Genomic DNA, 26,942 nt, shown 5'->3' with positions numbered 1-26,942 from the left:
CTCATTTGCTTCCTGGCTTGGGGCTTTGGAGCTTTCTGGATCGCTGCAATACGGCTAGGAACAGACCATCTACATACTGCACTAGTGTGGACCCTCATTGGAACACTAAAGAGTCCAGATCCTCCTTCAGGATTTGGAAAATCAATGTGGGACACTTGGCATACCCCACAGGAAGTCATGCGAACATGTACTGCACAGATTTATAGGTAAAAGGTAAATGGAAACAGGTATTGACTGTCAGGGTGGATCAGGATAGAGAAAAAGCAGAGCACAAATCTACAACAGTAAAGTAGGTGGCTGACGCTGGGATACAAGACATAATGGTAGCTGGATTGGGGACCGCAGGAAAGGATCTCAGGACAGCAGCATTAACTGCCCTCAAGTCTTCTATAAAATGGTGGACCTCTTTACCTGCTGCAGCAAGGAAACGCTGGCTTGGTCACCACAGTTCCAATGGGGTATCTCCTGTAGCACAGCCAAAACCTTATGTTCTCTGTTGGAAGGGATGTCAAGGAATATGCCATCAGAGGAACAGTAAAAGGAGCAACTCAACTTGCATAACAAATCCAAACCATACAAATTAACAAAGGAACAGGGACTCCACAGGAAAGCATGCTTATCTGAAGTAGGACCCAATGTGACCATAAGCTTGGGAGACACAGCGTGCAGTATCAGCGTATCTCCAATCCCAACAGCAATGTCAATTTCATCAGAGTGCACAACATGCAGAAATGTGGAAGCCTTTAGTGCAGAGCGTGATGCTCCAGTGTCAACCAAACATGATACCTTTTGACCAGCAATGGTACAATCAACATAGGGTGCAGCAGGATTAAACTGTATGAGTGGTGCAACAAGTTTTGGACGCAATTCTAACAATCATTCTGTGGTGGTGGATCCGGGGGCACAGACAATTCTATCGGGACAGTTGGCTGACTGCCTCGACCGTCATTTTGCAGCCTGCTTTCCAGTGCCCAAACGCTTTACAAAAATTGCACTGGTCACTGTAAGCATTCATGTGATGTCTCTTGTTACTCTGGCTCTAGTTTGTGTGGCTGAAGAGCCCCTGTCCTCCTTTCCGGTCCCTGTCTCCCTGGGCAAATGCCAGAACCCTCCGCTTCCCAGCTAAGGTTGCAATTGTTGTGTCTGTAATGCCATAGGCTTGGCTTAAGTATTTTATTTCTGTCTTTTGATCTTCTCATGAAAATGCTGTACAAACCTCAGTCAAGTTCTTTCCCTCCCAGCCTAATAAGACTGATTTCATACCGTTGGATACCTTCAGCTGTAACTGCATAACAAATTGTGCCACCACAGCCTGGGGAGCTTTGACAGATGCATCAATGATTCCAGAATATTGTTCAAAGCATTGTTTTAGGCGCTCAAGATATTCCGTAGAAATTTCACCCTTTGCCTGTTTACAAGCGTTGATGTTTGACCAATCCGCCTTCTGGGGACTAAGTTCAACAATAGTTTGTACCAGCCTATCGGTGAATGCCTTTAGCCAACCAGCAAGTGGTTCTTCGGCTAGTCAGTCAGTTGGAACGCACATTTAGCTGAGTAAAGGTATCAGAAATTAATTAAGATCCGCACACGTGGGACGGTAGCAGTCTATAATGACCTGTAGTTCCTCTTGGAACTTGACAGGGTCAACCTGTATTTTAAGCAATTTCTGAACAATATTAAACAGGTTGGTGGCACTCCCTGGTACGCGTACTTCGACCAATGTATCTCTTCTTCCAGAAAGTTGCATGAGTGGGAATGCACTAATGTTGGTAGTGCTGGTAGTTGCAGGGGATCCTGGGAACCCTTCAGAGATCTGGGAATTGGTGGTAGATGGTGATTCAAGGAGATTGGAGGCCTATGCATGAAGTGCAGCTGAGTGTGGCCAGTCATGGGACTTAGCAGGGTGGACTGTTGATAGAACAATGATTGGGTGAAATCCAGACTAGCCATAGAACCAGGACTGCTTGGCTGAGAACCTGGTGCAGGGTTTAATATGGCTGGATTGTAAGAGCCCAGAATGTCCTCAAGGGATTCTCTCGGCGGGGGCATGCCTTTGATGATAGGGCAGATGTACCCAATTTTATGGGCAGGAACAAGTAGGTTGGAGGACTCAGTCTTTAGGGTTTATAGTCATTTGCTCGAAAACAAAAATGTCGAAAGTCATAATGTAGAAAAAAAAAGTCGAAAAGAAAGTGGAATTTTTTTTTTCCATATGTTTTTTTTTAAATGGGGGGGTTCCACCCCCAACCGCCCCTTTTTTTTATTTTACCCATTTTTTATACTTACCAAACCCAAAAAATACATATAAATAAAAAATTAATAGATTCAACTTTTTTTTCGACATTTTTTTTCGACATTTTTGTCATTCGACTTTTTATTTTCGACATCAATCAGGGCTGTCTTTTAGTATCTTCGGTATTCCAGTCTAGATAGTTATCCCATTGCTGTTGGTGTATTCGTGCACCTTTCTTCTCTAATGCCTTGCGCAGGTTTGTTATTTTGTCTAAGTCAAATGCACCCCCGTACGTTTTATCCAGAAACTTACAGGCTTCGGGACGAGTAATGTGTAAACATAAAGTGAATTGGACTTCCTTGAGGAGGAAGTGCCACTTCTCTACACTGATCTGAACCAATTCTCGCAAGTGTTGGGAGAAGGGATGGCTTATTGCAGAACCAGGTCCCTACCTAACTCCGTTTGCACCAAGGCATGGCTGGCGGGCAGGTTTGGCTTATAGCTGATCGCTCTGGAACACCTATTCAGAGGCCTAGGATGGGGACACCCAACCCTGCACCACGTTACAGAAATTGCAGTGACACCTGTAGGTGTTGGTCGAATTCATGTGACTGCTGATTCACAAACTATCTCCCCTGTTACGCTGCCCACAATACAGAGCTGTATTCAGCTTACAAGAGACGGTTAGGAAAGAGTCAAAGACAAGGCACATATTCAGAGGAAACAAAGCCTACTACAGCTCCCGTACTAGGATAGAGAAGAGTGTGAATACAAAGTCGACAAATGAGACTCGACACAGCAACCGCCTTCTCCTCGCATTTGGTTTTATATGTTAGAGCACACATGCGTTTCAATGGAGAGTTTAAAGAGTCAGAAGCAGGATGCAGACACAGTCGTGGCATGTTAATGGCGGATAGGCTTTTTAATAAACAGAAAAAGGAAAAGCCAACCTTTCCCTAAATCTAAGAGGGGCTTCCCTGCATTACAACAAACTAAGGAAACTGTCAGAATGTCCATCAAAACAATAGTCCACTGTCCTGAGTCCAAAACACCTATTTCTAACCGTTATGCAAAGGAAAAACTGTGACTCCTACCTGCAGAGGAATGACACCCTTCCTCTGAGTAATGTCCAGTGTTCGTTTCACTGCTCCAGGTGTAGCAAAAGGGGGAAAGTAAAGTTCACAGTTTCAAAACACAAACGTTCTTCAACCAGTAGTAGAGGCACAGGCTTCTTCCCTTCTGCCGCAATGTTCAGAACATAAGAGGTAGTTCTCCTTCTCTTGGTTTTTCCAACCCCCAATCAACACCAGAGTACTGCCTCTCTTCCTCCGGTTATCATTAGCATAAATCTTTACAAAGTCAAGAGGTTGTCTTGTCACTCTTGATGCTTCAAAACTCACAATTAATACCAGGATACAGCCTCCCTTCCGCTGGATTTCAGATGCACCAATGTTCACAAGACCAAGAGTTTGTTTTGTCACTCTTGGTGTTTCAGATGTACTTCTTCCCTTCACCTGGATACCAGATGCACAAATATTCACAAGACCAAGAGGTAGTTCCTCTTCTACTGGCTTTCCACGTTCGCCACACGACCAGTGGGTACAGCTCTCTTCCCCTGCTTTCCAGGCATATAACACAAAATTGGGTGAGAGTCCCAGACTTACAATCTTCTTGCCTTGTATGCTCCTGCCATGACCCGGGTTACTCTCTTTCATACGCTTGGGTGCGGGTCCCCAGACTCTTAATCTTCTTGCTTGGTATACTCTCCTGCCAGGACTTTACTAACATTCACAGTCTCACATAATTTCAATATCTTGCCTTTCTGCTTTTTGCAAATTTTGCTTTCTAATGCAAGTACTGTCACAAAGATCTCTCCTCTTCAACATGAGGGAATGGGTTTCTGACCCAGCTTCTCATCTCCTGTGAGTCCCCATGCTGCACCCTGGTGTCCCAACTCCTTTCTCTGGGCTCACCCGCTTCCCGTGGCTGCTTTCGGGTCTCTTGCAGCCTGTGTTCGGCTCTGCGGCTTTGTTCTGTACTCTGGTAGCATTTCTCAAGATTCCTAGTCTGCTCGGCCAGCGGGAAGGCTCTGTCCTAGCGATTTGACCGTTGCGCAGCAGAAGCTTCTCGGAAAGTGGCTCTCGTCGGGATGCCTGTAAGGAATTCATGGTGGCAACAGTAAAGACAGACACAAGTGGTCAAAGTTCAAAGGTGTTTATTGATCTGTATGCAGGTTGGAAAAACGCCTAATCTAAACCTAAATCTAAGATGTGAGCAAGCGTCAACCATGAAATGAAAATAAGACAGTCCTAGTGGCGTTGTGTCAAATAAAAAAGGGCCTATAGTAAGAAACTGATTGCCAAACCTTAAAACTAATACAAAAAGCGTGTGATATGGTTTTCAAGAAAAGAAGAAAGTCTTCCCAAATAATATGTCAGGATGCGGTAGCTTGGATCTTCCTTGCCCACATTTTGAGCACGGGGTAAAGTGGGATCTTGGAGCACAGTACACTCTCGAGCTTCCCCAGCACGAGACGACAGTTCCACTTGCAGCTATCAGGGCCGTTGATTTGCCCAGTCTCGTTTGTCTTGAAAGTCTCTTGCCTTCGAGGGCCTGACGTATTCAGTAACAAAACAAAAGTTCCTTCAACAAAATTGAAAGTTTGTTTCCTGGTTTTACCTTGGGTGAGGATTCCTCACTCCTGGGTCCCCCTCTTCCGGGCGATGACGCCTCTTTGCTTTCAGCCTCCCTCCTCCGGGTTCACTATGGCTTGTTCTTCATTCACAAATCTTAATGTCTTTTTAACCAGTTCCAGTGGACATCCCTCGGCTGTGTTCACGTTTGTCAATACACTGTTTCTTGGGACGTTAGACTTTGCCCCTTGCTTGTCAGCATCCCTCTTCCGTGTTCACTCTTGCCAACTTCACATTTACTTTCAATGTTAGCAGGATTCACTTCCCTTGCTTTGTCATGTGGCAGGATTCACTTCCCTTGCTTTCATTATAGTTCTTAGGTCAAAGGCTTTCGACTGCATGGGGATTGTGCTTGACCTCCTGTATGACCACTTTGACCTATCTCGGCAGCTCCCCTACGGTCTTCTGGTATCTAGTTTTACTCAGATGGGGATCGACCAGAGTTTCTCGGAGCAGCACCCACGTGGTGCTGGTCCCCTTCTGCAGCTGGTCTCACTTTTACAATCTTACAGTTCTTTGAACTTCTTTTGTTCTGCCACTTTGCGACTTTCATTCACCACAGCCCGGTTCTTATCGGTTCTTCGCTCGACTCACCCGCTGTGATGAACCGCCTGGCTTTCCTTGTAGCTGGAGTCAAGGCCAGTACCACGGTATCAGGAGTCTCCCTCGCTCCGGTTTATCAGCATCAATACCCTGTGTGTACCGTTGACATCTGCTGCAACACACTTGGGCTATTGTCCTCGGTCTTACCATTCCTTCTGCAGAGGTTTTGCTGGGTTTTGTCGAAAAGGGCACGTTTGTGTCTCTCCTCGTCAGCATCTCGATGTTTGCTGCCTTTCTACTCCTCTTGAACTGCCGAACCTGGATAGCTGTCTCGTTGTGCGGTTTGCCTTGCTCGTATTGTGCTTCCTTGCTCCACCTTTTATCCCTGTGGGGAAGGGAAAGGGCCGTCAGGTGTGTGTGATTCTGATCAATTGCCTGACTTTGCCTAACCCTTGTATTTGGAAATGTCAGGTAAATGCCCTGGTGTTAGTGCATTCTCTTGTGTGTCGTATGAAAGTGTGTGTGTGTCGGAAAAGGTTGAGGGGGGGGCAGTGGTTTTGAATGTCCTACGTGGTAGGATGGGGAAAAGGTGTTGAAAGGGATACTGCATCTCACCCGTCTGTGTCCCACTCCCCGAAGACCCCCTCATCCAGGTGATCCTCCCTCACTGGTCTACCCCCAGGAACTGGAACCAATAGCGATGGCCGTGTCCTGGCCACCTGGATTACAGATCCCCGGGCGCTAGCTAGGGAGACACGTTCAGGGTTCTGACACGCCGCCTCCCTGAGCCTTTCTGCCTGCAGCTCTCTGGTCCCTCGATCTGCATCGAGAGGAAGAAGACTCCATGATTTCCTATGCTCTGTAGTTTTGAATGTCCCGGTACCAATAGGATTGGTCCAACAACCAGAGTGCATAGCTTGGTTCCTATTCTCATCGCTCTGGCCCTATTCCTCGTCCCAGTACTTTGAGTCAGAATTAGAGGGGGTAGTTACGAACATCCCTATTGATCATACAAGGTTTGTCTATTTCAACATAACAATAAGATATAGAGGATTGGGGTGTTGGGTCCTGGGTGTCAACATCCGATGGGTAGGGGGGGATACCATGTTCTCTTTGGAATATCGTCCTGAAGTCCATAGGGGAACTCCCTCCCTATGTGATCCTCCCTCATATTACCACCCTTAGGGGGTCTTCTGTACTGTGGCCACATGAGAAGGTGTTATCCCTAGGGAAACCGGGACGACATCGCGAGATTCGTCACAAGAGGGAGGTCTTAGGCATGGTATCGTTAAGAAACAAAGTTTCAGCTGAAAGAATAGTGTCTCAGCATATAAGTCTTAGGCAGAGGCTGCATTCTCCCGCTCAGGAAAGCATAATCAGGATGGAAAGCAAACAGTGATACATTCTGGTTGTGCTATGTAAGCTACTTATTCAGTTCACCCACAGCACTGGGCATGCAAGCCTGCTTAATATGACAACTTCAGTCTGCTGAAGCCATCCTGCCTAGGAAAGCGGCACTCTTAAAACATGTTATAAATGCCAAAAGAGAACCATGTCAGAGGCGACAACTGTGGAAGTGAGCATCTCTAGGTATTAGGCGAGAAAGCCTTCTGAGTTAGGAAATGCGCTTTAGAACATAGGGCTACACAATAATGGAAAAAGGCACTTGTTAAACATGGAAGTTAGCACTGGCTGTGCATTACTATAAGCCAGCAAAGTAATCAAAGAGTTCATTAAACATTTTCATAATCCAGTTTTCCCCCACCCTATCAATGTATTGTGGCTTTATATTTGATCACAGTCTCTCAGAGGCTTACCATCATCAGCCCAGATTCCGCCTGGCCAGGTACGGGGGACAAGCTTTGATGTTTGGGCCCCTGCTACGTGGAACAACATCTCGTTCGAACTAAAAAAATAATCCAAACTATCACTGAATTTAAAAAGAGGCTGAAACTTTTCTTTTCAACACACCTTCAACCTAAACACTCTTTCTCTTCCCTCTGAAGCTCAGTACCTGTTGTCCTGCCTTGTTTGTTTTATGGTCGACTTGAGGCCATTTGGTGCGTTATCATAAATTAAAATAAATAAATGTTTTATCATAGGAAAAATGCAGTCTCCGAGGCTTACCGCTACTCTCTTGGCTTTGCCCGTCGCTTGATATGCTCTGAGGCACACAAGTATCCTCTTTACCTTCCCAGCAATTTGAACAGTTCTCAGAGGCATACACCTAGCCTCTTTGTGAGCATCTTAATTCATATTTAGAGGCACAGCTAGCCTTTTTCGTTTTATCAGCGGGGTGAACAGTTCTAAACGTCATTTTGTTTTGTGAATACCTTGAAGGGGCCTTGTAGGCATGCCTAGCCGCTTTACTTCATGAATGGCTTGAGCCTTTTTGAGATCCATGCTCCTAGTCTCTTGGCTTTATCACCCGCTGTATCGGTAGAAGCCGAGGTGACACCTCAGCTTTTGTTCCTGGTGACATCTGGGGTTCATCAGCAATTTCTCAATCTCCATCTCTCATTGATTGATTAGGAGGGTCCCTCCCTTGATACAAGGCTATGATTGGTATGAGGTAATAAACAAGTGATCCAAAAAGCTGTATAAAGTAAATTCAAAACTGAATCCTGAATTTCAATTCTTACTCACATTTGGTATCAAAAGATATCCTACTTTGGTTATCCTTGGGGCACAGAGCTCAATCAGTAAGAAGTAAATAAGAAAGACTAAAGCTAGTGTTAACAATCAATACTGTATTTTATTTAAATGAAATAAACCGAATATTTGAAAAAAATACACAGTCAATAATAGTTTTAACAAAGAGAAATAAATTACATGAATTGGATGAACAGAATAAGTGATTGAAAACAGAAAAATGCACAATCTTAAAAATCAACAATAGGAATACAAAGTGATGAATAAATGCATTACCATAATTCAAAATGATGCAAATAATGAAAAAGCCAATCAATAAAAAGACAAAAAACTATCAGAATGTAAATAATAAATAAATTCATTTTAACAATAGTATCAATTAGCAGGTATGCGTACGTAAACTTTTACAATAACTGATGTTTAGTGCGGTCTAAAAGGCGGTCAGTTCCAGGAACAGAGAAAAGTCCCAACTAGCATAGACCTGGTTACGTTTCGGCGGTCCACCTGTAAGCCATCAATCTCAAAAACCACCTTCCTCGGGGCAGAATATGGAGTGGTAGTCCCTACGGGGAAGCAGACAAGTAAAAAAGAAGAAAAGTGTGTTCAGAATTCGTGAATGAAATTTCTATATACTTCTTGGTGAATTGAGTTCAGTCACCAGGGTAATAAAACATTTAATTTTAATATGACAAAGAGACCAATAATTTGATTAGTCCAGAAAGAGCCTTACCCAACGCTACTGGGGGGATTTCACAGAAAAAAATGTTTGAAAAAAGCCCACATCGTGATCTGCAGGCACGCTGCAGCAAGTAGAAAAGTTAGGGACGGCATCCAGTTGTACCATCTAAGGGTAAACAAATGAATTCATTACTAACTATTCACACATAGTTAGGTATTTTTAAACATGTTTTGCATGTTGAGTAAAAAAGTCAAATTCATACCTGATTGTCAAACCTGTAGTGCAACTATAACGTGATGGAATCCTGAAGGGATGAATTTGGCATTGAGCACCCAATATATGGACAGTATTCAATCTAGTAAAGTCCATAAATAAGACTATGATTGGTATGAGGACCTTTATCCATTCCTTCATTGCCATAATTCTCTCTTATTTTGAACCCGTCCTTTGACACAGGTCACCAAGGATATAAAGACATGACAACCATTTGGAATTCCGTTTCTTGTGAAGGGCTAGTTGGTTTCCAGTCTCACTCCTGCTCAATGGGCCTCATTACGACCCAGGCGCTAAGTGTTTAACGGCGCCGTAAAAGGCTGCGGCGCCGTTAAACACTTAGCGCCTAATTACAAGATCCCTTTACTGGACCCGACCTTAACGGCTGGTTTTACCAGCCGTTAAAGTAGGGTGCCGCAAAGGGACCTTGGTGCTAAGTACGGTGCTGCAATTTGCGGCACCGTACTTAGCGCCTTCCCCATTCCCATTGAGCCCTATGGGGCAAAAATGGGAATGGGGAAGGGCCCATGGTGAACGGGGAATTACCGCCCCGCCAACCTTGGAATGGGGCGGTAATTCCGCCATTAACCATGGCGGACCACGGCATGGACCATGGTGCTAATAGCACCATGGTTTAGCGCCGGGGTCGTAATGAGACTGAATGTCTTGACCTCTCTTTCTACAGCAGATTTCTCGGTACCGCCTGACATTATTCCTTTAACCATCCTGGTGATTGCAATAGGCTGTCAGGTAATTGTGGACTTCCCACACTCCAGTAGGAAAGCATTGTTAGAACACAGTAATAGATGTATGTATACAGGGGGTGAGCACAGTAGACAGGATAGCAGCACACCTGGGATATACTGCCAGATATTGCACCATTTACTTGAAGGCCGGGGGTGTTTGGATAACCTGGGAAAGACCCAGGCATAAACAGTAGTGGGAGTGAATAAAATGTGTCAGGGATTAAGACTGGTGCTACATGCTGCAGCGGCAAAGATGAATGCAAAGATGAAATGAGTCTGGAATTCCCTCTAGCCTTCAATTTGTATATATTTGATATATTCACTCGTAGCCAAACATTCATCAGCACGTGAAATCAGGACAACCTTGCTCTTCTGTCCTAGTTGTCTCAATTTGAGCCAGACATTAGATTTTGGACCGCTTACCCTTTGCAAGCAGGGCGATGTCTGCAGCTTTCCCCATTTCCCCATTTAGAAGAACTGTTCCTTGGTCAATAGACTCTTAGAGTATTAAACTGTCCAGGGAAGTTTTGAGAGGAGCCAATAAAAACTGTCCAAGATGCCAGTATAAAAGCAGATGTTGTAGTTCTGATTGTTTCTGGGCCCTGGGGAAGTTGCTAATGCAGTCTCCTGCTCAGTTATTAATTTTCCACCATGTATCCCTTATGTTACGTGTGTGTTCAGGATAATACTTGCAGACGTGCTCAATCCTTTGTTGAGTCTTACAAAAGTGCTGGAGTCTAGTGTCACTTTTGACACCTGTATGAGAAGCTATGTTAAAATGGGATGCAATCATTTTTTTGCCACGTTGGCTAGGTCAGTAATTGAACCTCTGACTACCAGTAATTTAGAACAAATGCCTGGAACAGCAGTCATTTTAGTGGTTACTACTTCAGTTGCCCTGCTTATTATAATCATGTTCTTGAATGGTTTTCTTTAGTGTGTAACACACTTACTCTGCATCCCAGCCCTGCACAGCTATTTTGTAACGTTTACTTCCAAAGATGCCTAAAGTTGCATTGAAGAGATGCCTCAATCATTTCACAGTGGAGATTTAGGAGTGCAATTGCTTTAAGGAAGATGTGCCGAAATTGCATGTTTTGAGTTGGGTGATGAGGGTTGAGGGACTATGGGGCTGGATGCCACAACTTGCTCCGTTATCTAGAACCTGGAAGAGGAAAGCAGAGGGTCCTCCAGGCTCACCCAGGCTCCCCGGCCTTATGTTACACCTGTTGCCTTTTTTCATTTTCAGACTAACAGCATCGTTAGGTGGTATGGTGGAGTTCTCACTAGGTGGACCCTCTTTGTTCCCTTATCCATTATCTTGAAGCCCATTTGCTTTTTTTGTAGTGGGTTGGGGTTGCATGGGCTCTCATTCGCCAAGCCAATTTTTTAAGTTGTTGTTCAAAATAAGAAAGAAGATCCGATTTTCTTTTTTTTCAATTCCCCTAAGTACCAGAATTCTTACCTGACTCTCACTACAAAAATGCAAGGTGTCCTTGAGGGTGTAATCTGACCGTAAATGAATTTTGAGAAAACCCCACTCTCTAGACTTCTTGCCTGGGGCTGATAGGCCCAAACATGACATTTGCAGGAAATAATTTCCCCGACATAATTCTGCCACTATGACCTTATTGACAAGCCATCTTCATGCTCAGTCTGCTTCAAACTTGAAGGGGTGGTGTGTGCCAAAACTGCTGCAGAGATTATTGACATGGTTTCCCAGTGAGGCACCTGTGGGAGCACCTGGTAAGATTTTAACTGTAACCTCAGTGCATCCCACATCTGTGTAAAGAAATAGTGCAATGGTTCTATTCCAGGTACCATTTTTGATCTCTTAAAGTTCAAACTGATTTTCTTTGTAGGGCATTTGGAAATGTCCCACCCTGCTCAGATATTGAAACCCCTGCTGGAAGATGATCGTCATCCTGCAGTCCCACTGTAGGTAGCCAGGGCCACATCCTCCTTATAGCATCCTCAGAAAAACACTTGGAAGTGGAATGACTGTTTGCTATGGAGCCAATCGATATCCGAGTCTTCCTTTTGGCCTCATCACACTAAGAGTATTTAGGAAGGTCATTGTCTCTGCACCTACACACTTGAGGAAGAAAGAAATCTGCATTTATCCCTTTCTTAATGATTGATTGAAAAGAGTCTCATCTTTGCAGCATTTAATGCATCGTATTAAATGAGGAACTTATTGTAAATGTCAAAAAATCAACATTAGCACTGAACCATTGTCTTGAGTCCATCTGAACTGTACAAGTTGGTATGGCCGCATGTCTTGTCTGTGCGGGTAAGACGCACACAGGCTGCCAACTTGTGTTCAGAAGCTAATAAGCATTATTTAATAACAGTGGAAATTGTACCAAAAAGCCAAGGAATACATGGCAGAAAAGGGTCATTGCTTCTAGGTCTCAAGACATATTTTAATTCTATAAATTGCTGAACTGATTATTTTAAAAAACATTGAGGAAATAGAACGACCATAGACTGAACAATCATATTTTCCCAGATATTGATTATTTTGGAAACAAATGTTATTAAGAAACGTATAGACTGATCTTCCAATTCTTTAGGAAGTCCTTGGTACCTGATGCATGTGTTCACAATTCTCTAGTCTAAAGCAATTCATTTAAGAATGAATGACATTGAAGAAAGAATTACTTTAAAGTGCAATGCAGTAATTACAGCAGCAGCTCACAAAGCAAGGAAGCCTTACCACCACATTGGATACGTGTTATTAACCATGGTTAGCAGATTGGGGATACCAGGTGTAAGGGTGATGTGGCTGTGAAGTTGAGGATGTATGTGAAGAAAATGTATCAGCTGCAGACTATGGAACTCTAGGATAACCCCTGCCTAGTGTAATGTACAGGTAACAAATATGTGCCAAGTACATGCGCTGATAGAGATAATATTAGTTGAAGAAAAACGATTGCAACGTTCCACACCAACAAAAAGTTGTTTGAATATTGGTGTTTATTCCACAGTCTCTTAGTAAATTCTGGTGTGCTGACAGGTGTTTCGACCTTATCGTTCTTTTTTCAGGGCAAGTCAACAATTCTATACTGTGCATATTCCACATAAATTCGAATAACATGTCATCAACATCAGTTTAACAAAAACAAACCAAAGGAACCATAATTATCCGAAATGGTGATATCAATTTAGCAATATGACCATGATCAATTCCATCAGTCAACCTATGAGGGGACAAAAATAGGGGAAGGAGACAAAAAAGAAATGGACATGTGTAAATATCACAAACAATTAATCCTCAGATGCCTTTTTAAAGCAAACACTAACATTGGCGTTTGTGTCCTTAAAGATTTGGTCTCCTATTTCTAACATTGTCATTTTAATTACGCCATGTTTCGCTGTGTGGGATATATTTACCCACTCAGCAGTACTTCCCCACATCACCAAGCTGTGCATCTGCAGTCACCAGCAAAATGGCTCTGCTGGCTCCTGTGAGCACCATGGCCTCAAAACCACGTTTTGCAGCGACAAAAAGATGGCTGCACCATCTTGCCAAGCACATATTGTGCAGGATGGAACAATGGGGCACACTGAGGGAGCTTGCCAGTGTGTTCTTACATATACAAAAGAAATAGGTTGCAAAAGCAGCTCTGCTTTGCTGCCAGCCCCAAAATCCCCATTGAAAAGGGGTTATTTTACCTTAAAATGATGCTGCTCTGACGCTATTCTTATCTGTTGTTCCTCAAACTACTGTTATTAATAAGGCCCTGCCATGCCCATTCATATCCCCATTGTGCTTCAGCAAAACCAAGTATGACCCCTGAATGACAGGCTCTGTCAAACCAAATCTGAGAAAAATCAACAAAGAAACTTCATTTTCCACCGCACAGGAAAAGCTTCACTTTTCAAGTTACAAAGCGTCAATGATCAGTAATTCAAAGAAACTTCAGCTCTGGGCTATGTCAGTTTCAGTGCATAGGTGGTTCAAATAAACTGCTGCCTTCAAGAAAATAACTATGGCAGCAAAACAGTGTGGGAATCCAGATGGAAAGTCAAAAAACGATTTTGAAAGCAAAGTGCTAGCAGCTTGCACCACATGTCTAAGAATGGGCTGTGCAAACTAAAGAGGAAAAATGCTTGTTTGAGAGTCCTAGGTTGAACAAAAACTTCTTCTTGCCTAGCAGTGTGAAAGGGGATTGTACTGTGCAAATACAATGTATGAAATGGTTCTTTAGCAGGTTTTCCTCCAATTCAGAACAAAAATAAATACAATTAAATCAAACTTTAGTGGCTGCAGGGGGGGGTGTCAGTCAAAAAACAGTTTCTGGTGAGAGGGTGACAGAAACAAAAGGGGCCCTCTCAGTAGATACTAACACCCCAGTGATAATTACTAGGTTGGACAGAATCTGGTCTGGGCTGAGCACTCTACAGTGGAATTTCCAGGACACGGAAGTACGAAGTGGAGAAGGGGCATTAAACCTTCAATCAAGCTGGAAAACCCCACCTTACTCTGGAGGAAATGACAGTTGGTGGTAGCTGAAGAGGAAAATAAATGGTCCAGCGCAGGACAAAGGACAGCCCATCTGTTTCCAGAGACTATTTTATAAATGCACTTTAAAGACTTATCTTTGCAGCAGGACTTTTTTTTGTTGTTTTATTCGTATTTATATAGCGCACAACACCCATAGGCATCGTGACACTTGTTACATGAACATGCTTAGTTACAGAAAATATCAAGTCGACATTTATTACATATAGTGAGCAGTTTGAGTACAATAGTATTACATTTGTCAGTGAGTGTAGAGCAAGGATACAATATATATACATAGATTACATTCTATTTATATTACATTTATATTTATATTGCAATATACATGTTAGAAACAGAGGACGTAGTAGCTACGTTAGTTCAGGAGAGTGGTCTTGAGGTTACTACGGAAAGCAGAGATGGAAGTTTCAGCTCTGTGGGGGTAGGGAGTGAGTTCCATAGTTTAGACGCAATGTATGAGAAGCCTAGCCCTCCAGCTGTAGTTCTCTTAATCCGTGGTATGTGTAACTGGTTGGTGTACTGAGTTCTGGTAGGGCGCCTTGAGGCGGTTCTTGATATAGCTTCATCTAGATATGTGGGAGCTGTGTTGTTGATGCATCTGTGTGTGATAGTGAGGATTTTGAGAGTAATGCGGTCTTTGACCTTAGCCACCATGCTGCTTGTCTGGCTTGGGATATATGGTCTCTTGTAGGGATGCTCATAGCGGCTCTTAGGGCATTGTTTTCTGTGGTTTGTAGTCTGTGAATGTTTTTGGAGGATGTTCCAGCCTGGAGAGCGTTGCAATAATCATGTTTGGTGCCTATTGTTGCTCTGGCTATTGCAAGACAGTTAGGTGCGGATATGTAGGGTTTAATGGCATTCATAAGTTTGGTGCTGTCGGCTGACGCAGAGGCTATGGCGCTAACTTGTTTGTTCATAGATAAATTTGCATCAATGTGGACACCTAGAGTCTTGAAGATTGACGATACAGTGATGATGGAGTTATCTATGTTAAAGTTGGCGTATTGGGGGCTTAGCTTTCTTATTGTGTTTTTTTGACAGAGGAAAAGGATTTTAGTCTTTTCCCCGTTAAGACAAAGGCCATTGACCACCATCCAAGCTTGGATTATAGCATAGATGTCGTGTAAGGCCGTGGCATCTTGGTGATAGAAGCAAGATGGTGGTAGGAGTACTTGAGTGTTGTCTGCATAATTGGTATATGCTACACCCATTGAGCCAAGTAGGTCGAAAAGGGGTTTAGTGAAGACGTTATAGAAGGTGGGGCTGCACACGATCCTTGGGCAACTCCACAATTTATGGTGCTAGGGTTGGCATTTGCTATGTTGGAGAAGAAGAGAAGACCTTCAAGGAAGGACGTAATCCAGGAAGCTGCTTGTTTAGAGAAATGGGCTGCCTGAGTGAGATGGGTAGTGTTTTGTGATCTACCAGATCAAAAGCTGCTGATAGATCGAGAAGGAGGAGCAGGGCAGGCGTACCTTTGTCCATGATCTGGGAGATTTGATTTTTTAGGTCTAGTAAGGGGGTTTCTGTTCCATGCCCTACACGGAAACCAGATTGCCTTTTACCCAGTATGGAGTTGGCTTCTATGTATGATTGGAAAAATCACTTTGCAAAAATAGGAAAATTTAGCGGTTGATTTTTGTGGCTTTCAAATAAGAGGTCTTGGCTGTCAATACCACGTATGGGACACAAACGCCAGAAAAATGTGAATCATGGGGAAAGGACATATGATGGAATGTTAAAATTTAACAGAAATAGGCCCTATGATAGTATGTACGCACGTGTAAAGTTACAGAATGTTAGGCTGAACATTTCACGCTGAAAATGACCAAAGATTATTAATCGTACAAAACAATGTCTCATAAATTGCAGAGTTAGACTGCAATGGTCTGCATAAAATATGTAACCTGTTTATGTAATTTGCTAAGAGACTTCAACTGTATAAATGTACCATTTGTGGCAAAATCGGATTTTAGCTAAAGTAACTGAGGTTTTTGAACATTGTAAAACTCACACCATTAATCTGACATCCTGCCTTTTAGATCCTACCAGCTGAGAGCAAGGTGGGGACTAGCACCCCTGACCAATCCAGTGGGTTAGATGTGATTTAGCTAAGCCTGCCCAGCCATATACTTCTATGATGTCACTATGCATTATAAATAGGAGTCCATGACAGGACTCTAGACACACACTCTTCCTGAGGTTCCTGCGCTGTGTTCCTGATCTCCATTCATCTTGCTGATTCCAGATTTTCCCTACAAGGCCAAAGCATTGCTGACCCTACTCCAGAGCCCACTGAAAAACCGAAGCATAGCTGATTCCGACATCAGCAAGGCAATTGATCCAGAAAAAAACACTAATATCCCATTAACAAAAAGGGGAAAGCAGTGGTATCTTTTGCATCCTGAAATCAGACCGGCTTGTGGCCCACTAACTGCTTGCCCACTGACTGCATCCAGCGGTACCTGTGCCCTCCAGTGACCCGAATTGCCCAGCTGTTCGCTACCCGGTGACCAGACCTTGCCCAGCTGACTTTTCCCAGGCGCGCTGCCATGTGGTGACCAGACCCTATTGACTGTCCAAAAATCCCAAAACCAAAAAGTGGACTGCGAGTATAATCCCCACCTCATAGAAATACATAGCCTATCTTGTCTTGGCTTTGTCCTTATCCTACTCTCTAAGTAGTCATATTTATACCCTGGTAACTTGTTGGAACCGTTAGAATTATCCTCGTATCCTGTCCTTAATGTTCAAGTGCTAGCGCCATCTCTTTTCAATTGTGTTTGGTGTAAATTATAAGCCCTTAGTTATATTTGGAGTAATCAAACTAATTTCCATATATTTTATTTTTGCGGTTGAGCACGCGGGGGACAATGTTGTCCTCACGAATCAACCTTGGAGCTTACTGTGTTCCTCTTTAACAATATAGTCTGGATAATTTTGTTTTAAGTAACCTTTGCCGTTCTTTAAAACCAAAGTTTTCATTTTAACTGCTCTATTTTCCTAAAACTGAACCCCATTCCACCCCGAAAATCTCATCCAAATCTTAAGCTACTACCACCCTTTCACTTCAGTAATATCCCTGTGATATACATCTATCCCCTAGCCCAAAAACCGCACTCCAAATCCGAGTATTTCACCTGTTTTTATAAAACCCTTTTGGGGAATTTAAAGCGGGAATTGAGAAAATTGCAACTTTACGACATCTCATTCAGCTGCAGCATGTTTTAACTTCCACTCATTTTCGAATTGTATGCTTCTTGTTGATAAATTGCCTTGTGATTGCTAGTATTTGTGCATTGTTGCCATTGTGAGAAATCATATTTGCCTCACACATTTAACTTCACATTAATTATTTATTTGTCCTTTTCTGAGTGTCATTTCATGCCATTGCAAAGGTTTTAAAATACTCTTATTTTGTGAGGGAAGGTCGGATTTTGATTCTGTTTTCTGCCCCTTATTTCTGAATACCTGCTGCTTCTCTCTATCCACTTGGAATCTGATTAACTGTGGGTTGATGGAACATTGCAGGGGAAAACCTTAATTGGGTGCTATGTCTCCTAATTCAAAAAGTGCTCCTATTCATTTGTGCTTTGTATATGTTCTACTAGAAGGTTAACTAAGTGTATTGCTTACATTTCTGTTGTAATTATCACCCCATTGGTGATTACTGCCCCATATTAAAAATTGTATGATTTCCTTTGAATTTTAAAAATAAATAAAATATTGCATTTTCACCACCGGCCTGGCTCATGGTCCTTTGTGACCCGCGGTATTTGAAAAAGGGGGTGTGATACGAGTTGTGTACCATCTCAAATTGAATCTGCATAAAATATAGAGAAAGGCATCTCAGTTGTGCTCTACATACTAGGCTGAGAACAAGGTGTGTGTCGCCCGATTTAAATCTTTACCAAATTTGGGGGCTCGTAGCCAGGGATTGAGTTTGGTTGCCACCCATGGCAGTCTAACACAGCAGACTAACCTGCAAGGTAGTGATACTTTGTGTAGTTGGAATACTGTGTTACACTGTAGAAGCGCCTCCCCAAAACAAATACTCTAAGTACCAGGCCTGTGTCTAAAAGTAAAAATAAATCAACCCCAAAATAGACAGAAAGCAACAGAATACATGTTACCCTTACATAAATAAATACATTAATAAAGAAAGAACATGTCCAAAATGACTACAGTAGAGATCAGTATGTCTAGGGAGCGCCTTCTGCACACGTTTTTGTCAGAGGTGAATGGCCAGAACAAGATGAAAAATTATGGCTAGAGGAAATAACACAACAGGTCACCGCCATGAACCTGGACACGTGGCAGGGCAGCTGCCTATTACACCAAGCATTGAGTGAGTTATATATGACCCCAAAAATTAAAGAGGAGCAAATCAAAATTGCCAGAATCGCGGCCTACAGGTATCTCCACATGGGAGTGATGCGGGAAAAGCATGAGGAATACGCAACTCTTGCGCAGTTTCAATATGAAATAGTAAACAAAATCTAGGCAGAACTAAAATTAGCAGAACAAAAATTACAAAAGAGACAAGAGTTGGAGGTAGAATCTGGAAATGACATCATAAAATTAAAAGAGGACTTGGCTCTTCAACAGCAGAAAAATGCATATTAAGAGACCCAATTAGAGGCATTGAAAGAGGAGTGTAGGGAAAGGGTTGACTCTCTGCAAGAGAGTCAACAGATGTTAAATCAACAAATAAATTATCATAGAGTCTGCGCAGAGCAGATAGTTACCCTACAAGATCAGATAGAGAAATTGAAAGAGGAAAATAATAAATTCATTATGAGAGACCTCCACTCTCAATCAGAATTTGATGAGGAGCTCCAGAAATTAAATACCATCAAGAAACAAGGGGATGACCTGGCTGAACAGAGGGGCACCCTAGTCAGGAGAAAGAAGCCCTAGGTCAGGAAGTTAGCAATTTAGAAAACAGAGTTACAGGGAAGGGAGTTAGCCCTCCAGAAACTAAATGAACTCAAAACAGATTATGGAATGTACTGGAGCATGCCAGATGGGCAGAAGGTGCTCTGGAAGAGAATACCCAAACTAAAAATGCACAAACTCAGGAGGTCAGTCTCCTGCAACAAAAATTGGCTCAGGGTGCACAAACTCAGCACAAAGAGATAACAAGGCCTTCTGTGAAGAGAATGATGGGCTCCACAAACAAGTGGCAGTGCAAGAGCGGGCCATAGAGGCTAGTAAAATCCTGATAGCCGAACAAAAGGCTCAGATCTTTGCCTATTATCAAGGGATAGGGGCTGAGAAAGAAAAACTAACGAGTTGGGAAAAGGAGTATCCTAGATCTAATACAAACTAGAGGGACCCTCCCCATGTAGGGAGGTACAGGGCAACCCCTGATTATAGTATGATGACCTCTATACTCAGGGACGCACACCAATTTAATCCTTTGCGCATTGCCGACTTCATGGCTACCGGTTCACAGAAGCCGGAAACCATGAGGCCATCAGAATTTAGTAGGCCAAGCATAATGGAGCCGACAGGTCAGTGGCCCCCAGAAATTGATAGAAGGGCATCCCTATGCAGATACAAAAATATAAATGCTGATGTCTCTGACCAGGAAACCTCCTATGAAGAGAGAGTCAGGGAATCAGACCTGCAGGAGCACTACCGTCAAAGGGACCAGTTGGTTCAATTTGCTCAGGAACAACAGGAAAAGATACCCCATCAGAGCATCCTGAAGACCTCCACTCAATCAGGACAGTGGGGGGGGGGGTCCTCTGCCAAACCTGGAAGCAGGGAGGAGTTAGAAGACTACTCTCCTGTGCGCCACAGTGGAGTAGAAACTAGGCCCCACCATTCTGAAAGCCTCTCCCAAGCTCAAAGAATTAGAGAGCGCCTAGATGATCATGAGGGGACCTCAAGTTGCAGCGCCTCTGAGTCTGAGGGCGAGTGGACACTGGGGACTAAGCCAAAGAAGGCAAATAAACTCAAGAGAGTTATGACAAAAGACCCCATTACGCAAATTAAGGCCATTAGGAGTATCATAACCCGATCCCACAAAAACGCAAAATATTCTGTCTGGGAACACTTGGAACTCTATGAGCAGATGATGGACACTTTCCACCTGAAAGACAACCAGAACTGCATAGAGTATGTCAAATGGACTTTTTCTCCAGAGTACTCCAGGTTCTTTACTGGACTGGAGGACCAGAACCATTCAAGATGGTAAACCTACAAGGCGACCATCTTGAAAAAAAATTCTGCCCACAGAAACCCCCAATAGGCTTGCAAAGCAGCCTATTGGGGGTCAATCTGCAGTGCGGGGAAGATCAGGACTCACGAGAATGTGTGCAGGAGCTAAACGTGCCTTTGCACGAACCACTAGGAGGTGTGCGCACAGACTACCTTCTTTCATGTGCTCCCAAAGTATATTATTACCCAGCTGGTAAGGGACATGCACAATAAAGGATCTCTGGACTGGGTCATAGAGCAGGCGACCTGCATTTATGAAGTCCAGAAACCTACAGAAGACAAGAATCAGACCAAAAACCCCAAGCCAGCCAACACCCCTGCTGCTGCTAAGGTAGCGGAGATGAAGGTTTCCCCCATTTTAGACCTAGAGATGGGGAGCATAAAAATGTACCTACACAAAATCAGCAAAATCAGAGACCCAGAAGGCCTTCAGGCCAATCACAAACAGGCGGCGGTCAGGGAGGTAATCCCACCAATGGCACCCCTAACTCCCCTGATTATATAAGTCCCAGATACAAGGCAACCAACCAATCTTGGGGTATGTATGAACTCCCCCAGCCCAAGGGGTGATCCAATCAGGTAAGTACTGCCCTGGGAAACTTCCCTCAGGAGGGCAGTAATCTCCCAAATGCTTTCTTTCCCCGGTACCCACAAAACCCCAACCCGCAGGACAACCCTCCTTTCTTTCCCTGCTTTCATGAAACCAGACGACCCAATCTGGGAGAGGGGAGTCTGATGGTGGAGGGTTACCAAAATTCACAATATACAGGGTCTTACGGGAAAAGGGATAGTTACCCTTCCCGTGATCCACCTAAATTTGAACAAAGACCCCCGTACCAGCCGAAACGGGTGTCCCAACTGGAGCGCCAGGTCCAAAACCGTAGCCAGGATCTGGGTCGCATTTTGAGGGCTCAACAGAACCCTCAGATGAACATGGTGGCTCAGAACCCCACAAGTCAATGGTCTGGCACCCCAGAACAATGACGGGGAGAGAACCCTGACAACTCAACGGTTCCAGGGGAGGGTGAACGGGGGAAAAGGGGATGTAAATCCCTAGGGGAAGCTTCCTTCCTTACTCGTGAAATGCCCCTGGACACCCAGGAACCAGAACAAAAATCTCTTGTCCCTGAAAATCTGCAACCCAGGGAACAGAGGGTGAGTAGGAGAAATAAAGACAGCAAAAAGGCCCATTTTGGGGAGGAAGTTAGTGTCCTCCAGTTTGAAGGGGAAGAATCCTCAGAGGCTTCTTGGAAAAAAATCTTCTCCTTCAGGGACGTGGGAACTCCTCCCAAAGAAAAATGGGTCCCAAGAGATCTAAATGAATACTGGGTGGGTGTGGGAACGGATTCAGTATCGCCCATCCTTGAACCCCAGAATGAGTATCCAGAGAATCAAATATCAAAAGAGGGATCACAAACCGATTCTGTTGACTGCCTCCAAAAAGTGGGGGCCAGCCCAGAATCAGAAAAAAAGGAAACTCCCCAAATATCAGAATGTCAAATTGTTCCTTCAGATTCCCAAACTCCAACACAGGATTATGCCCAAATTACCCCTGTGTCGGAGTCTAAAATAAAGAAATTGACCACCCAGCTTGCCCGGAATGCAGAAAGAGAGTAGATTTTATGCCCTGATCCAAGTGCAAGGGCAATGTACATTTGCAGCGCTTGTGGACACTGGATCCCAAGCCACTCTTGTCAAAAAGGGCCTTTGATCAGCTAAATTTGGTAAGGAGGGAGAGATACCAGATCCCTCTCATCCCTCTTCCTGGACAACTCCAGAACTTCGACGGGAATGAAATTCCTGTCGAGGGGAGAGCGGATTTGGAAATAAAAGTTGGGCGACACAAAGTGAAACACCCGGTCATAGTAGTGACTCCAGAGGCACACCCTTTCTACTAGGGAATGACATCCTGCGCAGGTTGTCCCCCCTAATAGACTGTGTGAACAAGGTCCTCTGGACTCAGACTAACAGGCCAATAAAATTGAAACAAGAGTGTCAACCATGTTAGTTTAAATGGCATATGCCACATGGTTGAACAACAAAAACCTGATCATATTGAGTTTCATTTCCAGAACAATCAATTACCTGACGTGACAATAATTGCTGCAGGACAACAAACTGGTGATAACTCCTCTCCATTCCTGAAAATCAACCTTCCTTCCAGTTTCAAGTGGCATTCCACACTGGAAGGAAATACTTTGACATTTTATACTGATTCACAATCTGAACACCCCAATTCTATAGCCAAAAGTGATGAGAAACCAGCTCAAAGTCTAGTTAATATTCAGGAAATTAGAGAACAGTTGTGTATCCCTATTCAGTTAAATGAGGGGATGGAGTCTGCTCTTGCCCGAGTGTGTGTAAACAATGGTAAGAGCTTCATCAGTGAAGCCACTTTCAGGCAGCTCCTAAAAGATCCAGCCATTCCCACATTTAAATTGATCGATAAGTGGGAAATGGGCCTAGAAACTCCCAATTCTAAACATCTCCTGCCTAGCAGGTGTATGCTCAAACTTTCTATAGGTAACAAAAGCATAGAACACAATTGTTGGGTCGTGCGAGATGTTCCTGCTGCATTCTATTTAGGCAGTGACATTCTCAATCGGTTTGCCATTAATTTGGACCTGATCAATTACAAAGCCTGGTCCCGTCTAGGGGGAAATCCCATGGACTTTGATGATGCATAAAAAGCATTTTGGTCAGCCCAATTACTGCCGTATGCGGTTGAAGTTCAAATTGGAGAGGAGGTCACCATCCCAGGACGGACCCGACTATTCCCACTTGAATTAAAAATTAAAAGACGACAGAAACTGCAAAATCCTGACGCATATGTACACCTCAACGCCCATCTCCAACAGCAGGGGTTGGGGTTAAACCCAACATCATTAGTCAATGTAGAACACAACACCATTCCAATATTGATGGATAACAGCGAATTTAGGGGTATCACTCTGGGCGCAGGCACCATTATTGGAATGGTGGTTGATGACCGACATTTTTCCATGGATCTACGAAATGAACTGATAGGACCAATCCCTAATGACTGTTTTGACAATTGACAGTGCAATGACTTACCGCCAGACAGGATCTTCAGCCGGCAAGGGGGGAATTTCCTGGTGTACTCTTCCTGCCCTTACGGTGAGGAAGAGGTGACGTGTGACATCAGGCATGATGAGGTGATCTTCCAGGTCCACCATGACAGCCTTTCCTACCTAAAACCCTCTGTACAGGTCAATACTCTAACCAAGGACCTCTCCACCCAACTGGAGGGGGCCGCTGAGGTAGCAAAACCAGAAGTCTTTCCAGGCTTCAGGGAAATGGTTGAGGAGCGGGTCAACCTAGCAGATGCGGAGCGAAAAGCAAAAGTTGAAACATGTGTTCTTAGATCTTCAGAATCTCTTTGCGATGGACTCATATGACTGTGGTTGCACCGAAATCCACACTACAACAATTCCTACAGACCCTGGAATGACTCCAGTGTTTGTTAAGCAATACCGCTTGCCTCTCGCATCTATGGAGTCCGTGGCGGAAAGGAGTCCTGTGGGATAATTCATCCAGTCCACAGCACCTTTAATAATCCGGTGCTGGGGATTTTAAAACCGAACGGCCAATGGAGACGCTATGCTGACCTGAGGGAGCTGAATAAACGGGTCCACATGTCCCGATGGCCTCTCCCCTACAATGACCAGGGGTTGGCCCAGATCCAGGGGTCAAAGGTGTACACTGCCATTTGATCGTGCCTGTCAGTAGGGAGGACCAATACAAGCTGGCCTTTACCTTCGGGGGGCAGCAGTACACCTGGACCCGGACTCCCTTCGTATACATCAACTCCGGCAACAAATTCAACATCTTCCTACATAAGACCATGCCTGTCTTGGGTGAACGGGTAACCTGGCCTATGTGGATGATGTCCTGATAAAAAGCTCAACTGTGGAGGAACACATAGCCGGATAGCGGGAATCCATTTTGTTCTGACACAGTTGAGGGTTGCCAGAGCAAAACTATCCTTCCTATAGGCGCAGTGGTGCAGAACCGGTGTCAACGTCTTGGGACATGAAATAACTCCTGGGGGTCTCTGTCCCCAGGAGAAGAAAGTGGAAGCCCTCCTAAAACCTAAAGACTTCACAACTCTGCAGGAGCTAAGAAGCCTCCTTGGACTGACTAATTACAGTAGGACGTTCATTGAGGATTATGCAGAGATCACAAGACCCCTGATCCATCTGTTGAAGGGGGGTGGTCAAGTGAGAGTGGGGTCCAGCACAAGCCGAGGCAGTAAAGCAACTCAAAAGAAGCCTCTCACAAGCGCCTTGTCTAGCTTACCCTGTCATAAACAAGGAGTTCTTCTTGGAGACAGGGTTCTCGAATCCATGCTTGACAGCAGTATTATATCAAAAGCATGACAAGGTCAATAAAGCCATCTCCTATGCAAGCAAGACTTTATCCACTGTGGAGGAAAAATTCAACGATTGTGAGAAGGCACTCCTGGCAACATTATGGGCATTGAAAAATTACCGCCCGTTCATCCAGGAGGAACACATCATAGTGGAGACTCCACACCAGCCTTTGCAATACCTCCAAAGTGACAGAATCCGGCCCGGAAAAGTGAGTAATTCCAGAATGACTTCCTGGATTCTGTCAATGCAAGGCTTTCCTGTGGAGGTCAGATATGGCCAAAACAAGAAGAGTCCCCTCGCGCAAGGTTTGGCTAACTTGCATGATTGTGCCAGAGAAAACTGTCTCGAGGACGAAAGTCTTAAATCCAGGAAAACATGGAGGCGTACCTGAATTCCCCACACAAAGTCTATGAAGAAGACAAGTGTGAGGGAATGCACACAGTTTATGTGGATTGGTGTTCCTACCATGTTGACAACAACGGATAAAATGAACTGGTGGCTGGCGTTGGGAATGCCGGGGTGAATGATGCCCGGGAACCCTCCGTTGGGTACAAAATCAGTCCCCGTAGTAGTCAGGTGGCAGAGTTGATGCCGTTCACCAGGCCATCCTCACTGCCGTCCAACACCAACTCCACGAACCGGTCATAATCACTGATTCAGATTATGTCCGGAACGGGTTCGTGGAGCAACTGGTTAATTGGAAAACCAGAGGCATGTAGTGTGCTAATAACAAACCTCTCAAACATGGCAAGCTAATCCAAAATATTGATGATCTGGTCACCTCTAGTGGGATGACCATTGATTGGAAGAAGATCAAGGGTCATTCCAGGATAGAGGGGCCAGACAAAACTGGAAACAACCTAGCTGATCAGCTGGCCAAAACTGGAGTCATCCAGGGGGATCTCCTTCAGATTGAGTCCCTGTTGGGGTAAATCCAGGTCACTGTTATCACTAAGTCCCAGACGAATGCTCACAATGAACTCTCAACTGCCCAATGGAGTAAGGAGACCCCAGATGCTGATTTAACCACGGCACAAAAAGGGGATCCGATTATTGGTCAATTTTAGCAACACATTGAGGACCCTGAGAACTTTCCCCGATTACATTGGGAAAAAGGACCTCGGAGTGTTGATGAAGTGTCCAAAAATGTTCCGAATCCAAGTCGGTTTGTTGGTAACGAGATCCATATTTGGCTGTGACTAGTGGGTGGTCCCTACCTTATTCCAAAGTCTGATGCTAAGTCACGCCCATGAAGCAGCCACAGCCGGTCATCAGGGGTTTGACACTACTTTAGAAATCTTACGAGAGGTTGTATACTGGCAACACATGGGGCAGGACCTCGACCAATACTTGAAGGGGTGTCTTGTGTGTGCACAATTTCAGCCAACATCACTTACACACCGAGCTCCCCTCCAGAAGAGGGGGATGACACTGCCTTGGTCATATTTACGAGTAGATTTCATCGGGCCCGTGATTCGGTCCTCTATGGGGAACAAGTACATGTTAACCGTAACATGCTTCTTTACGAAATGGGTGGAATGTCTCCTGGACCCAAATTGCAAGGCAGAAACAGCAGCTGCTCTTGTGATCAGCCACATCTTCTCACGTTTTGGCCTACACCAAAGGATTGAGTCAGACCGGGGTAGTCACTTCACCAGCGAAGTGATGACAAAGATACTTGGGGTAGAAAGGAAACTTCACATTGCATACTACGTGTCCTCTAGTGGTGGAGTTGAGAGGTACAATAAAACCATTGTGAGCATTCTAAAAATGTTTGTGGCGGACTCTGGGCCATGTTGGGACATCCTATTACTGCTTGTCCTGATGGCCATCAAATCTACACCTTCTACTGCAACCAAGATGTCTCCATTTGAGCTGCTAACTGGACGAAAGATGGTGCTACCCCAGCATCTGCTCTATAGAACACAAGAGCAGACACTGATAAACGCTTCCACAACACATGAGTATGTTGA

At 44.3% G+C, this 26,942-nt stretch overlaps 2 protein-coding genes across 3 annotated transcripts in view; one reads left to right on the top strand and one right to left on the bottom strand.

The window, feature by feature from the left end:
• IKZF3 (IKAROS family zinc finger 3) overlaps window positions 1-26,942 on the top strand; it is a 571,204-nt gene that overhangs the window by 420,520 nt on the left and 123,742 nt on the right. The gene's annotated exons all lie outside the window — the stretch shown is intronic.
• The window catches only part of LOC138521724 (uncharacterized), a 249,845-nt gene that overhangs the window by 216,840 nt on the left and 6,063 nt on the right, over window positions 1-26,942 (bottom strand). The window contains exon 2 of one of the 2 annotated variants that reach the window (XM_069634765.1): window positions 412-493. The exons of the other annotated variant lie outside the window; for it this stretch is intronic. Coding sequence (XP_069490866.1) covers window positions 412-493 — 82 coding nt within the window. The remainder of the gene's footprint in view (window positions 1-411; window positions 494-26,942) is intronic. 2 annotated transcript variants of the gene reach the window in all.

Source organism: Ambystoma mexicanum, chromosome 13 (assembly GCF_040938575.1).
Source record: "Ambystoma mexicanum isolate Mex_15411 chromosome 13, UKY_AmexF1_1, whole genome shotgun sequence".
Taxonomy (NCBI): Eukaryota; Metazoa; Chordata; class Amphibia; order Caudata; family Ambystomatidae; genus Ambystoma; species Ambystoma mexicanum.
Note: the sequence above shows the minus strand (reverse complement) of the source record. Positions and strands in the feature narration are given on the sequence as shown.